The sequence below is a fragment of the Mus caroli genome, chromosome 10, assembly GCF_900094665.2.
Source record: "Mus caroli chromosome 10, CAROLI_EIJ_v1.1, whole genome shotgun sequence".
In the NCBI taxonomy this organism is placed as follows: domain Eukaryota; kingdom Metazoa; phylum Chordata; class Mammalia; order Rodentia; family Muridae; genus Mus; species Mus caroli.
The window spans coordinates 87351641-87365791 of NC_034579.1; the positions used below are offsets into that span (position 1 = coordinate 87351641).

The 14151-nt window shown below is 47.2% G+C and overlaps 1 protein-coding gene across 1 annotated transcript in view; it reads left to right on the forward strand.

Moving 5' to 3' along the window:
- The first annotated feature begins 693 nt into the window (after positions 1-693).
- Ntn4 (netrin 4) overlaps positions 694-14151 on the forward strand; it is a 109486-nt gene continuing 96028 nt past the window's right edge. Inside the window, exons 1-2 of the mRNA XM_021174419.2 lie at positions 694-1205; positions 3923-4452. Coding sequence (XP_021030078.1) covers positions 1151-1205; positions 3923-4452 — 585 coding nt within the window. The 5' untranslated portion in view covers positions 694-1150. The remainder of the gene's footprint in view (positions 1206-3922; positions 4453-14151) is intronic.

Consider the following 14151-nt stretch of genomic DNA (forward strand, 5'->3'; position numbering starts at 1 on the left):
AATGTGTGAATGCACCTAGGACCCAGGCATTCTTATATCGATGCTCCAGACTGAGATGTTCTTAAACAGTTCATTCCCTGATCACGGATCCTGGTCTTTCAGGCCGTGTGAGAACATCTTTTACACCCAAAACGGGTACACCTTCGACTCCTGTAGGCAGCGGCTGTTAGCTGGGCTGCACCCCCCAAAAAGGTAGCAGAGACTTAAAGGACCCTTGGCACTTGGTGCGCGTTCAGTGGCAGTACCCTAGGCAGAATTGGGGGTTTGGGGGTGGTCCTAACCCAGACTGTGGGACTCGCAGAGAATGGGTGCTGTGGAGTGGTGTTGGGGGAGGGGGGAAAGCTTGTTTTGCTGGGTGATTTTTTGGAAAGTAGTGGCTCGCCTGTTTCGCGGGTTTTTAAGCCCCTTGGCATGCCCTGACCTGATCCGGAGGGAGTCAACCGCTCTCAGGAATGTTCCTGAAGAAGGTGGGAGACTGTTTCCCAGGCGAGGCCCTTGGGTGCTGGAGGGCACCCGCGAGGTCAGGCAGGGAGATGCGCGCAGCGGGGGCGGCAGAGACACCCCCCCCCTCCCTGGGCGGCGGCGGCGGCGACAATGACCGGACCCGCGCGTCTGCACCGCCCGGGCTGTCAAGCGCGGGGGGCGGGCGGGAGGAAGGGGTGGAGGTGCGAGGGGAGGAGGAGGGCTGGCACCGGAGCGCCGCGGTGTCGGTGCAATAAAAATGCATCCCATGGAACTGCCCATGGAGAAGGACGGGACCGAGCCTCGGCGGCCACAGAAGGTGGGAAAAGCGGAGGAGGACAGCCGGGAGGCGGCAGCGGCCGGGAAGTGAAAGGTCTCGCAAAGTTCAGCGTCGGCTGCGGGCGCCGAGCCCCGGGCGAGCGGCGCACCCGCCCTCAGGGCCGCTCAGCCGGCAGCGGCCAGGCCGGCTATGATCCCGGGGCTCCCGCCGCTGCTGAGTTGCCCGGGCCCCGCCAGGCCGGTGCGCGACGGTCACCCCGCCGCCTGGCGCGGCCCCGGCCCGCGGCTCTGTGCCCACGGTGCCCACTGAGCGAACCTGGCGCCCCGGGAGGAGGAAGAACCACAGAGCCCCCGGTGCTCCCGAGGACCGCTGCCGCTTCATCCCACCCGCTCCCGCAGCTGCCCCGCCATGGGGAGCTGCGCACGGCTGCTGCTGCTCTGGGGCTGCTCCGCGGTGGCCGCAGGTGGGTGGTGACGCGGCCGGGCCCCCACCCCTCTTCCCTTACTCCTGCCCCTCCACCCAAGCTCGGGGGCTGGGGGATATAGGGGATCCGAGACAGGGAGCCCAGAGCTGGGCTATTGAGGATGAAGCCAGTGGCCATGTTCCGTCTCCTTTGCCCGCGACTCCGCAGTTTCAAACACTATTGATTTTTTTTTTCTCTGCAACTGAGATACACATGTCCTTGAATAACCAGATATCCTGGGTACTCCCTGCAGAAGATACAGAGAGATCAATGTTTCTTTCTGGGTTTGGCTTGGGGGGGAAAACTGCCTCTGCACTTGGTGAGGGGGAACAAAGGACCCAGCTCGCCATCCCCGGGCTCTCCATGGCCTGAGGAGAGACGAGGAGGGGTGGCCAAGAGACCCTGGGCGTGCGTGGGCCGAGACCGATCTCTCACTTAGAGCGATCGCCACCTTCCCGGATCTCATTCTGTGTACTTGAGAGCCAGGTAGGGCCACCTGGGGTGAGGGTGAGCGCCCTCTTCCCGGGGCGATGGCTGCAACGCTGTAGAACTCGGAACTGGGACCATGGGGGGTGATCACTCAGGTGGTGATTGCCCGGAGCTGGCTGACTGCCCCTGGGGAATCGGTACCCTGGCCGAAGCTCTGCAGGAGGTCGGAGGCGGGTCTGTTCCTTGGCTCAGTAACTGGGTTACGGGCAACGGGCAGATGCCCCTCTCCCCTCCCGCTACGGTCCTGTCTCTCTTGGACTGTCTTTAGGCCACCGGTTCCAGGCTTGCTGTGTCTGAGTCCCCGGGAGCCTCCTCTTTCTCTTCTCCCACTCCCTTCTCGCAGGCCACCTGGTTTTCAGCTAGGTTAAGTACAGCACAGTGGGGTAGTGGGGAAAAATTGTGAGGGTCTGATTTCATCCCCCACCCCAAACCCCTCAGATGGACTTGACTTGCTCCAGAAAGAAACGTGTGGGTTAGAGGAACCGACTGGAAGGTTCCAAGCCCTGGGGCAGGCATCTCTTCAGTTGGTCTGCTTCCATTCTTTCCCCCAGAGCTGCCAGCAACTAAGTCCAGGCTTAAGAGGCTGCGTCCTCTATCAGGGTGCAGCCTGTGTTTGCACTGATAACTACTTCTTATCAAAATTATTAGTGTGTGGAAACTTTAAAATTATTCATTTTTTTTTTACCCCCAAGGATCTGTCAAACCGCTCAAACGGTTAAAAGATCTCTCTTGAATTCTTCCTCATCGCACTTCGTATGATGCACTACAAGTCCACACTCCCCCTACTTTTCATAAACCTTTTCCTTTTCAAGTCATGCTATGGCAAACAAAACAAAACAAAAAGCCAAAAACAAGCAAGCAAGCAAGCAAACAAACAAACCAAAAAACCCCAACCACCACCACGGGAGCAATCAAGAGGTTGGGAATAGAGAACACTGGGGGAATGTTGCAAGTCAAAGACGCTTGTACAGGCAGTGTGAGACTTTCCCCCTGAAACGCTTCACAGGTGAGTCATAGGACTCCGTGTTTGTGTGTTTCTGGCCACAGGCAGCTGCTGCGCCTGCTAATCAGAACAATGGCAAACAGAGGCCCCGGCTTGCTGCACATTTTCATTTGACATGGAATTAAAAAAGAAAAGAAAAATAATGCCCGAGGAAACTCCTTATTTTGGCTGCAAGGCTGTGTGAAGTGGTGATTGTCAGAGTGTGAAATCTCTCCTTCCCAGCCAAAGCTGTCATTTGGCCTTATCCAGTGCCCCTGTGATAACAGTTCAGAGGTTCTGTCTCTTAAACAGAAACACCCAATTAGCCAGAATTGGGGGGCTTGGGTTTTCTTTTTCCTTCTTTTCCTCTGTGTTTTAATTTTTCTTAAATGGACAATTCTTTGCTTATGGTATTCGTAATTAACACGACAAACCCAAATTAAAGGATTATGACAAGTAGTCAGAACGTGAATGAGTGGGTACCGTTTGTCACTCTAAGTGCTTTCGAAGCATTAAGGTGGGTTAGGAGTTTGGAAGGCAGAGCTTGCTACTTTAAAAGGTGTTTCGTTCATGACAGTTGTTAGTGGTGCCGTTGGCATGCCAGACTGGCAGTGTTCTCCAGCTAAGCAAACAGATAAGTACTCAATACCACAGTCTGTCATAGGAAGAAGCACTTAAGAGGCCAAGAGTAGGTACAATAAGCTTTCCTGTAGTTTGAAGAGTTGCCCCCCCCCCATAGCTATATTTAGTTAATATTAGGCATGGATATCACATATTTCAGAACCAGTGGTTTCTAGCTTTGCCACCTGAAAAGAAGTCCTATTGCATATTTTAAAACCATTTTGTGTTGATTTTCCTAGAGAACTACCCTTTTACTGGACACACACACACACACACAAACCTAAAAGCAGCCAGGTAGATGAAACCTTAGGAACAATACCCAAGGTATTCTGGCTTCCTCGTGCACACATGTGCACACTCACACATTCATTTGCACTCGTGAACACATTATCATCTATCGAGCACACACACACACACACACACACACACACACACACTTGTGTACATGAACCTATTTAAATGCACGATAGCATTCATGGTCCCGTTTGCTAGATTCTTCTCATTATAGAAAGGGCCAGGGTCTTTGGACGATACCTTGACTGTTGTAGATGTTTCAGCTATGCAGAAGAGCATCCCCATTTCCCGTGGGTTTGTCTTGAGTGACATTTACTTTCCCCCTCCTCAGGCTTGAATGGAGTAGCCGGAGCGAACTCCCGCTGTGAGAAGGCCTGCAACCCTCGCATGGGAAACTTGGCTTTGGGAAGAAAGCTCCGGGCAGACACTATGTGTGGCCAGAACGCCACCGAACTCTTCTGCTTCTACAGTGAGAATGCTGACCTCACTTGCCGGCAGCCCAAGTGTGATAAATGCAATGCTGCCCATTCTCACCTGGCTCACCCACCCTCTGCCATGGCAGACTCATCCTTCAGGTTTCCCCGGACATGGTGGCAGTCTGCAGAGGACGTGCACAGGGAAAAGATTCAGCTAGACCTGGAAGCAGAATTCTACTTCACTCACCTAATTATGGTGTTCAAGTCTCCCAGGCCTGCAGCCATGGTGCTGGACCGGTCCCAGGACTTTGGGAACACCTGGAAGCCTTACAAGTACTTTGCAACAAACTGCTCGGCTACTTTTGGCCTGGAAGATGACGTCGTCAAGAAGGGAGCTATTTGCACGTCTAGATACTCAAATCCTTTCCCATGCACCGGCGGAGAGGTAAGAGCGCCCGTTTAACTCTGCACCATAAGGAAAATGAGGTAGAAAAATGTTACCAGCCCACATTTTTTTTTTAAAGCATGAAGCTATACTTGTAGCAACATGAATGAAATTAGAATTTTTCATGAGCTTTGTCATAAATTATTCCTCACTCTAGGACATGGCTGGCTGGTTGTTCTCAAGCACATTGCCCACTGGCTGGATTTCAGTCAGAACTCTAAGCTTCTTGGGTTTTTTGTTTATAGAGAGATACAAACCGTCACTCTGCTCAGGAGGTTTAAAGGCTGCTGGTCCCTCCAGCTAGTAGCTTGCTCAGGAAGCACATACCAGAATCTTCCTGATATCTAAAACATAAAGAGGTAGTCAATAACCACAAAGCCAAGGAGAAAAATACGCCCATCCAAAGACCCTGAGACAAGGGCCAAGAAGACGACTTGCTTGGTGAAGTGCTACCCTCGAAAGCAGTTGACAACCGTAGGTTAGAACTCCCACACAGAAAAAAGGTGGGTGTGAGGGTGCATGCTTGCAACATCAGCACTGGGGAGGTAGAAGCAGGAAGATCCACAGGACTTGATGGCCAGCCACTCTAACCAAACCAGTGAGCCAAAGGTTCAGCGAGAAACCCTGTGTCAAAAAACAAGGTAAAGTGTCTGAGATAGAAACATGAGGATTTAAGTTCAGATCCTTGGTACCTGTGTCAAAAGCATGCTGGATCCCAAGCCTTGCTGGTCACTTAGCTAATCTAGCTAGTTAACAGCTCCGGGTTCAGTGAAGAGGTACTATCTCAAAAGATAAGGCTGAGACTCCTTGTGAAAGACACTTGATGTCAACCTCTGGCCTCTGCATGTTTATATACACATGTGCACACACACACACACATGCTACACATGCATACATATGCCACACACATGCTACACGTGCACACGCACATACATGCTACACATGTATTACACACATGTACACACACATGAACACACAGGTGTTACACAGGGATTGCATCCATGCACACAAGTAAGGTATAGAAGTGATTGAGAAAAATGCCCACCATCAACACACACACACACATACACACATACAACATAGAGATTTGGTGTTAAGATGCCAAGAATGTGTAGCAAGCAAAGGAAGATAGTTCCTTTTAACACAAAAGATATTTTGAGGCTCACATACACATGAATTCCAGTTAGGGACCTGGGTCTATCTTCTTTTCCTGGGCCCAAGGCCAGGCCATTTTCATTCTGTAAATCAGCTTTGCCAGCTACAAATCCAATTCCTCTATATTTTTCCTGGTTTCATATTTTCCTTCCCCCGAGGGTGGGGAATAGGTCTGTAGGCATACATTTTTTTTGCAATCTACTCTTAATAAGGGTCCAACCACTCCTCTAGCTCACAACTCAGCAGAGGTCGTGGAAGAGAAAAGTTATTAGGATGTGGGGGCAGTGGACCTGTTAGCAATAGTTCACTGGGGATGAGCTCGATATTCTTTCTCAGCAGTCCAGTCCTGTAGCAAACACCAAATACAACTCAGCAGCTGCAGGCCAGTCCCCCTTGATAGGCAAACACCAGGCACGAACCAGCAGCTGTAGATCAATCCTGAAGAAACTGCCAGGCTTGCCAACTGGCCTGAGGCAAGGCCACTGAAGCACCAAGCTGCTGCAGGAACCTCACAGAAGTTCTTGGGCGAGTTTCTCTCAATGGCAGCGTTGCCACAAGTTGATCTCGACAAGCTACGTAAGGTGAACCAATGCATGTGTGTCTCTAGTGAAGAATAGCGGGCAGGCCGAGCAAACCAAGCCAAGGCTCAGCGCTCTTCTCCCACTGTCTGTGGGGTTATATTTCACCAAGTGTTTGCTTTAGCAAGACATCCTTTCACCTGTGTGCCCCAGCAAAACCACATTTGACATAACTCACTTTCCAATGAAACTAGAAGTTTCTACCTCACAGGTCTTTAGCTTTTTGTTTGTTTTTTGTGTTTTGTTTTGTTTTGTTTTTCGAGACAGGGTTTCTCTGTGTGTCCTGGAACTCACTCTGTAGACCAGGCTGGCCTTGAACTTAGAAATCTGCCTGCCTCTGTTTCCCAAGTGCTGGGATTAAAGGCTTGTACCATCACTGCCCTATTCTTTTTAGCTTTCATAGAGGTGGCCAGGCAGATTCTCTGTAGGTATATGAACATAAAGGACTAGATGAAAGCAGACTAAGAGACTTGAATGCTTTCAATAACTAGATAATACTGATTCAGAAACAAAGAGAGCTGGAGAGATGGCTCAGTACTGGCTGCCCTTCCAGAGGTCCCGGGTTCGATCCCCAGCATTCACTTGTTGGCTCACAACCATCTGTAACTCCAGTACACAGGGATGCAATACCATCTTCTGGCTTTTGTGGACATCAGGAAAATGCATGGGGCACAGACATACATGCAGGCAAAACACTCATACACATAAAATTAAATTTTAAAAAAAAAGAAGGAAATGAGAGAGAGAGAGAAAGAGAGAGAGAGAGAGAGAGAGAGAGAGAGAGAGAGAGAGAGAGAGAGAGAGAGAGAAGGGTGGTGTCAGGTTTTCTGGTGCAGATAGCTACCATGAGTGTAAAGATTAGATAAGTGACCAGCAGCCAGGGGTTACTTTATGTAATCCCCTGACATCAGGACATTTACTGATGTCTGCAGACATTTTTGCCCTATGAGGAATACTGAATGGCATTGGGATCTAGTGGGTGGAAACCAGGGACAGAGCTAAGTCCTAGACAATGCGCAGGACAGCATTCCCCCGCTCCTTCCCTAACAGAATTATCTAGCCCAAGATGTCAACACTACCCTGGTTGAGACAAGGGAGCTAGGTGTTGGGCATATGTCCAATGCTCATGACACAAGGCTACACACACTGAGATAAGCCTGCTTGCACTTACATAGCGCCTCATAAGTCTCCCAGATGCCAGCACTTAACAGACATTTATTGAGTCCCTCCTGCATGTCAAGTGCTTTTCTCAGCGCGCCTGGTTCTGACTTTGGGTAGGTAGGGGATCTGCTTGCCTGGGGCATGATGCAAGGTTTAGAATGGGAGTCCCTTCTCTTGAGTCCCTCTGACACATGGAGTCCTCAATGCTTGTTTCTATGCCTTCAGCCCCAGAACACCCCAGAACAGTGCTACCGGAACCAGAGCCAAGAAGGATGTGCCTTGCCTCTGTTTCTGTTCTCCTTGATAATTCTTAAAGCTCACTTAATACTGTAAGCCTTCTAGCACGCTGTCATGATGGACATTTTGAAAAGATCTTAGGACAGGAAAGAGAAAGATAAGTTAGACTCATTGTTTTCTCGTGCAGGGAACACTGTGTTAAAAACAAGCAAATGGTCTGAACTCTCAGACTGTCTTGGTTATTGATGCACAGGCTCACATTGGCTCCCTACATCTCAGTGCTACTGGACCTCGAGTATCTGTAAAGAAGCAAAATCAGTGTGGGAAAGCAGACGGCAGGGGCCTGCTCACTAACACTCTTACACTGGATAAGTTCAGTGACTCAACACTTACTCAGAGATGACTAACAGATACCCGAGCTCGACTGAACTGCTGGATAGCTCAGTCTATCAAGGACTTGCCTTCCAGGCACAAGGACCTGGTTTTCATCCCAGAACCCACGCGAACAAAGAAATGCTGGGCGTGGTGCTTCGTACCTGTAATCCCTGCCCTCAGAAGGCAGAGTTAGGTAGATCCAGAGGCTTGCTGACCAGGCAGCCTAGCCTAGGTGGTGAGCTCCAGGTCCATGGGATCCCATTAGAAAGAAAGAAAGAGAGAGAGAGGGCTGGTGAGATGGCTCAGTGGTTAAGAGCACCAAATGCTCTTCTGAAGGTCCCGAGTTCAAATCCCAGCAACCACATGGTGGCTCACAACCATCCGTAACAAAATCTGATGCCCTCTTCTGGAGTATCTGAGGACAGCTACAGTGTACTTACATATAATAAATAAATAAATCTAAAAACAAACAAACAAACAAACATAACTTCAAAGAGAGAGAGAGAGAGAGAGAGAGAGAGAGAGAAGAAAGACAGACAGACACAGGTAAATATCACCCAAGGAACAATACCTAAGCTTGTCCGCAGGCACTCACACTTTACACGTGCATCTAAACACAACTGTGCACACGCACACATTCATGGGTAATCATCGTCACTAATGCTTATATCAAATTTCAAGCAGAGGCTGCAGTTTTTATCAGTTATTTCAATGGACAAGATAAGCTTTTCAATCCACTTTGTAAAGGCATTTCCATTGAGGCTGCCATTTAAGCAGGCTTCTGTCTCATGGTGAGGAGAGAATTCCCCCAGGTTGGCACCCCCTGGAGCCATATTTACAACAATAGCAACCGCTGCTGGATTTTGCAGTTTGCAGGAATAGGCATGCATTTGGTTTATAGTTCTGAAGGCTGCGAAGTCCAACATCATGATAGCAACATCTGCTCAGCCTCCCTAAGGAAGTGAAGGGCCTCCCGTGCTTTGACAAAACAACTTTGCTAGCTTGTGTCTCTCCATACTTATAAAATCCTAGCTCCATCACCCTGATGGAACTCCAGTTACTGATTAAAGTCCCCGCCACCAAATGCTAGCAACAACATAGCAACAAATGCTATGAGCTTTGTTTCCAGCGCATGACATTTTGATGAACGAAATCAAACAGCTACCACTGGGTTGAACAAAGGCAAGCATCTGTAAGCACAGATACTATCCTTTGCCCTGTACACAAGCGAGGGAGAAGAGACGTGGCATCCGATTCAGTCTGTCTGGCCATGGGCCTTCTTTTTGCATCGCTTCAATTATGGTCTGCCAGGACCACAGCGCTCCACAGCGCACTAAGTGGGAAATCCCGCAATGGAGGGACTACCCCAGTGGGAGGCACAGTCAAGCCTGGGGCTCAGGTGGTTTGATTTCAAGATTCTCTGTCAACCGGGGGGCTTAGTCAATTTGACAGAGCAGTAGATAATAACGACCTTGGAGGTGGAGATGATGGGTTAATTAGGCTCTTTCAGGATGAAAAGGGCCCCTTGCATCACCCCTGGAAACAGAAAATGTAGGGAAGGGAGGAGAGGATAGCGAATCATTCTGGGTGCCCCAGTCTTCCAGGCTTCCTGGAAGTGGAAGTCTGATCATGTGGACCATAAGCAATGGTGTAGAGATTACCCATCTCTCTGGAAACAACCCTTGCTCACTCCCTGTTCCATTGACTAGTTAATAAAAGAATTCTACACAAAACGGGTTCAGAACCAACGGAATCACATAGTAGGTTCTTTTTTTTCTTCTTCTTCAGAGAATAATGAATATACCACACTCAAAGAGAGAAGAGTAAAGTCTTAGGCAGCAGTAAGAGAAGGCAGGCGCAGGAGGATGCCCCTGATCTCTGAGTAGTCCCTGCATAGACAATGACACTAACTGTATAGGGATTTTTGTCAGTCTTATTTATGGCCATTTCTTTGGCACTGAGGACACAGCTTTGACCCTGTAGATGCTCAATAAATATGTAGCTAGAATGAAAGGAGGGAGGGGACTGAACTCCGATTCTCATGCTTCCCCAGCAAACACGCCACTGAGTAAGCCACTCATCTCCCCGCCCCCCAACCCCCTAGGTCACATCTCCCCTAACTTCCAGATAAAAGTAAAATTAAGTCGGATGTTCCTCGCAATGACACAGAAGGATCAATATCCACTCCCCCACCCACCCCCAATCAATCAACAAGCACGCCACTAGGATGAGGGTATTTGAAAAGGGACTTTAATGTCACCGAGGGGGAAAGAGTGCCACTCACGAGTCATTTGAAGGCTGGAGAGTTTAAATGGCTTTCCAACAATTACCCCACTGGGCCATGTCTTCCTGGCTTCGGTTTCCACTCTGCACACTAAGCTAGAACGCAGCTGAGACACGTAGTTGGGTAGCGTGAAAGACTGGGAGCCGCAGATTTTCCTTTCTTCTGTGACCCTACAGCCTAGTAGGTGGAAGGTCACTTATGGACTGACTCCCTCAGTAACCTTGGTCGGTATAGGATTCGTTCCCCCGAATATAGATGGCGCGCCATTCGAGGTCCAAACATTTAGTTGTTGCTTCAGGATATTGAAAAGTTTGGATGCTAATACATAGTGATAAAAGCCTCTAAGGCAGAAAAGTGGGAAGACAGTTGAGTTTTTGCATCTATTTACACTTACGTGTTGAACTATACTTGGGCCTTTCTTCCCTTAAAGGATAAAACAAACCAATACAGCACTTTTAATTAACTGCTGTTTTGCTCAGTTAGGGACATCTGTTCATGCCAGCCTCAGCAACAGTAGCAGCGATGAAGTCACAATGGTGAGCTAATATCTATGTACCCTTCCCATGGGAAAAACCTGGTAAGCACACTGCATCCCATTTTCTTGCAAGAACCCTGTTAAAGTTGGATGTAATGGTGCACACTTTTAATCCTAGTCCTGGGGAGGCAAACACAGGAGGATTTCTATGAGTCCAAGGCTGATTTGGTATGCATCGTGGATTCTAGGGTAGCCAGGGCTATCTAGCGTCTCTGTCTCAATAAAACGGAACAAAAGAACTCCGTTGATCAGGCATCAGCACAAAGTGCATTTTGTAGACTTAGAAATGGAGGCTTGGTGAGTCAGGGTAACCCAGGGTCAAATAAATGATGAGCCAGCCAATATGAGAGCTGGGATAATGAACTTACTTTGAAATCATCGATACGATTAAGTTCTAATATAACTTCAAAGTCGAAAAGAAGGTTGTCAAGCCGGCTCAGTACCTGAGGACACTTGTGCTGAGACACAGGACACATGACGGAAGGAGAGAACTGAATCTTGCTAATTGTCCCTTGCCTCCCACATATGTGCTGTGGCATGTACCACCGCAATATAAGTAAATGGAGAAAACGTTGGAGAAGAACTCATTAGACAAAACTAAATCTAGACTACTATGTGATTGTTAAGGATTGTAGAGAACTTCCGGACTGGTGGATACTTTGAAAGAGTTTGCATTTTAGACTTTGGGTTAAGAGGGAGTGTTTCCTTATATCGAAAAGATACTTATAACAAGTGAAGACTTAATATTACCCCTGGAGATTTAAAACAGTGGCTCGCTACCTTCCTAATGCTGTGACCCTTTAATACAGTTCCTCATGCTGTGGTGACCCCAACCAGAAGATTATTTTCATAACTGTAATTTTGCTACTGTTATGAATCGTAATATAAATATCCCTGTTTTCCGATGGTTTTAGGTGACATCTGTGAAAGGACCCTTTGACCTACAAAGGTGTTGAGGCCCCACTGGCTGAGAACCACAGCTTTAGAAGGAGCTATATGGGAAGGAAAGAGTATATAGTTCTCTGGTATCACTGGGCATGCTTTTTGATTGGTTTGATTTTTGAGAGGACAGGAGTGCCTTCTACCGTAGTTAGTAACTACTCACGTTTTTCTAAGTTAGTTATATAATGTATTACTGTGTCTATCACCTTGATGTTCACCCTTAGCTGTAATTGTAGGAAGCCATATATATATATATATATATATATATATATATATATATATATATATAGTTACACACAGCAATTTGATTATAGACAGCCTAATATATTCCTTTCCTCAGGTGTTATAACTAAAGATGTATAATAGCACCTTTTCAAAAAAAATGTGCCTTTAGTTTATATAAAACTCACACAGGGATTATTGGTTAAAATTATTTAAAGAAGCTACAGAAAAAGGGAACCCAGACATAGATGTCTAGTCAGTAAATGCATGATTGATTGAATAGATTGTGTGTGTGTGTGTATTCATGTATGCATGTGTGTGTGTGTGCCCAGGCCAGAGGTTTATGTCAAGCATCTTAATTTATGACTCTCAATTGTGTGTGTGTGTGTGTGTGTGTATGTTTGTATGTATTCATGTATGCATGTGTGTGTGCCCAGGCCAGAGGTTTATGTCAGGCATCTTAATTTAAGACTCTCAGCTTATTTTTTTGAGATAGGGTCTCTCATTTAACGGAAAGCTCGCCTTCTAAGCTAGACTTGCCAGCCAGCTAGCTCCAGGCATCTGCCCATCTCTCCAGGCACACATACTGCAGCCTTAGCTTTCTACCACGTGCAGCAGCAGCTTTTAAGCAAGCAATTGGGATCTGAACTCAAGTCTTCATCCTGGTGCAAGCACTTTGCCTGCTGAGCAGAGCTGTCTCCCAGCTGGCCAGCCACTAGAATGGATTCCTCCTCCAACAATTTAATAATGAGCTGGCTGGCTCTTTTAAAAAGTAGGGTTCACATTTGCTTGTTTTGTATTTGTTCTATTTGATGATCTAACTCCGCCAACATTTGGTCAAAATAGTCTGGAAACCGTGAGAAACCAGATTGCAAAATGTCAAAATGCTGTCATGAGTCACTGAGATATTAAGGCTTAATGATGAAGAACCTATGACAAGCACATACTGGAAGTCAGGTGGTATTCGAGCACATGAGGCGGTTTGAAGAAACAGAGAACCCTCAAAACCAGAATAGGGATTAAGAGTATTAGGTATTGGGAGCTCTGTAAGATTGTGTAGGTGACTGCTCTGACCTGTGATAGGAGGTGTGTGGGAACGGAGGGGACGCTTTCCCTATTGTCACATGCCTCCTGTTTCTTTCCCACAGTGTTTGTTAATTGAGAGCCTTTGTTCTTTGTATCATTGTATTCAATCTGTGGCTATCAGTCCCCAAGGCTCCCACCAACACAGATTTCTATAAGAAGTAAATGTCTTAAGATATTTTTGTTGAACTGAAACAGGATTATATGAAAGTAACTTATAAAGTTATATTTTACATTTGACTGTGTTGGGTGTTACACATTTATTATGTAGTGATCTTTCAAAAATATTTATGGTCCGTTCTTTTTATATATATTTGGGGAGGGGAACCCCAATTTGCAGAGAAAAATGTTTGTTGTTGTTGTTGTTTTGGTTTGGTTTGGTTGTTTGTTTGTTCGATGTTTTGTTTTATTTTGCTTGAGACAGGATTTCTCTGTGTAGCCCTGGTTGTCCTGGAACTCACTCTGTAGACTAGGCTGGCCTTGAACTCAGAGATCTGCCTGCCTCTGCCTCTCAAGTGCTGGGATTAGTGTTCACCACCACGTCCCATGATTTTGAGTTTTAATCCTTGTGCGACTTGGACAAGTGTGAAGAGCAAGCAGAGAAAGGGAAAAGGAGGTGCAGAAAGTGGGATGGATGCTTAGCTGTGGCCCCCAGGAAAAACCTCATGAAGACTGTAGAAAAAGGTTCCAAAGGAAAGCAGGCTTGTGTAGGGTAGGCAAGGAAGGACCTGGGCCAATCGGCCTGGTACTTTCAGAAGATGGAGGCATCTGATGCTGAAGTAGAGAGATGAAGATGCAGCAGAGTACGTGAGAACTGAGAAGTGATGACAGCCACAGGGGTGGGGATGGGCATCCCCAGATTAAAGTCACATAATTATGTTTAGCATTTCCTTATACTGAAAAAAAAAAGTCTCAATTTGTACCACCCAGTCCATCTCATTTACTTATTTTTTACCCTGAGTGGTATTGGAAGTTATTAGGGATTTTAAACAGATGATTGATATTACACACACACACACACACACACACACACACACACACACACATATATATATATATATATATATATATATGGTTTTATCGAGACAGGGTTTCTCTGTGTAGCCCTGGCTGTCCTGGAACTCACT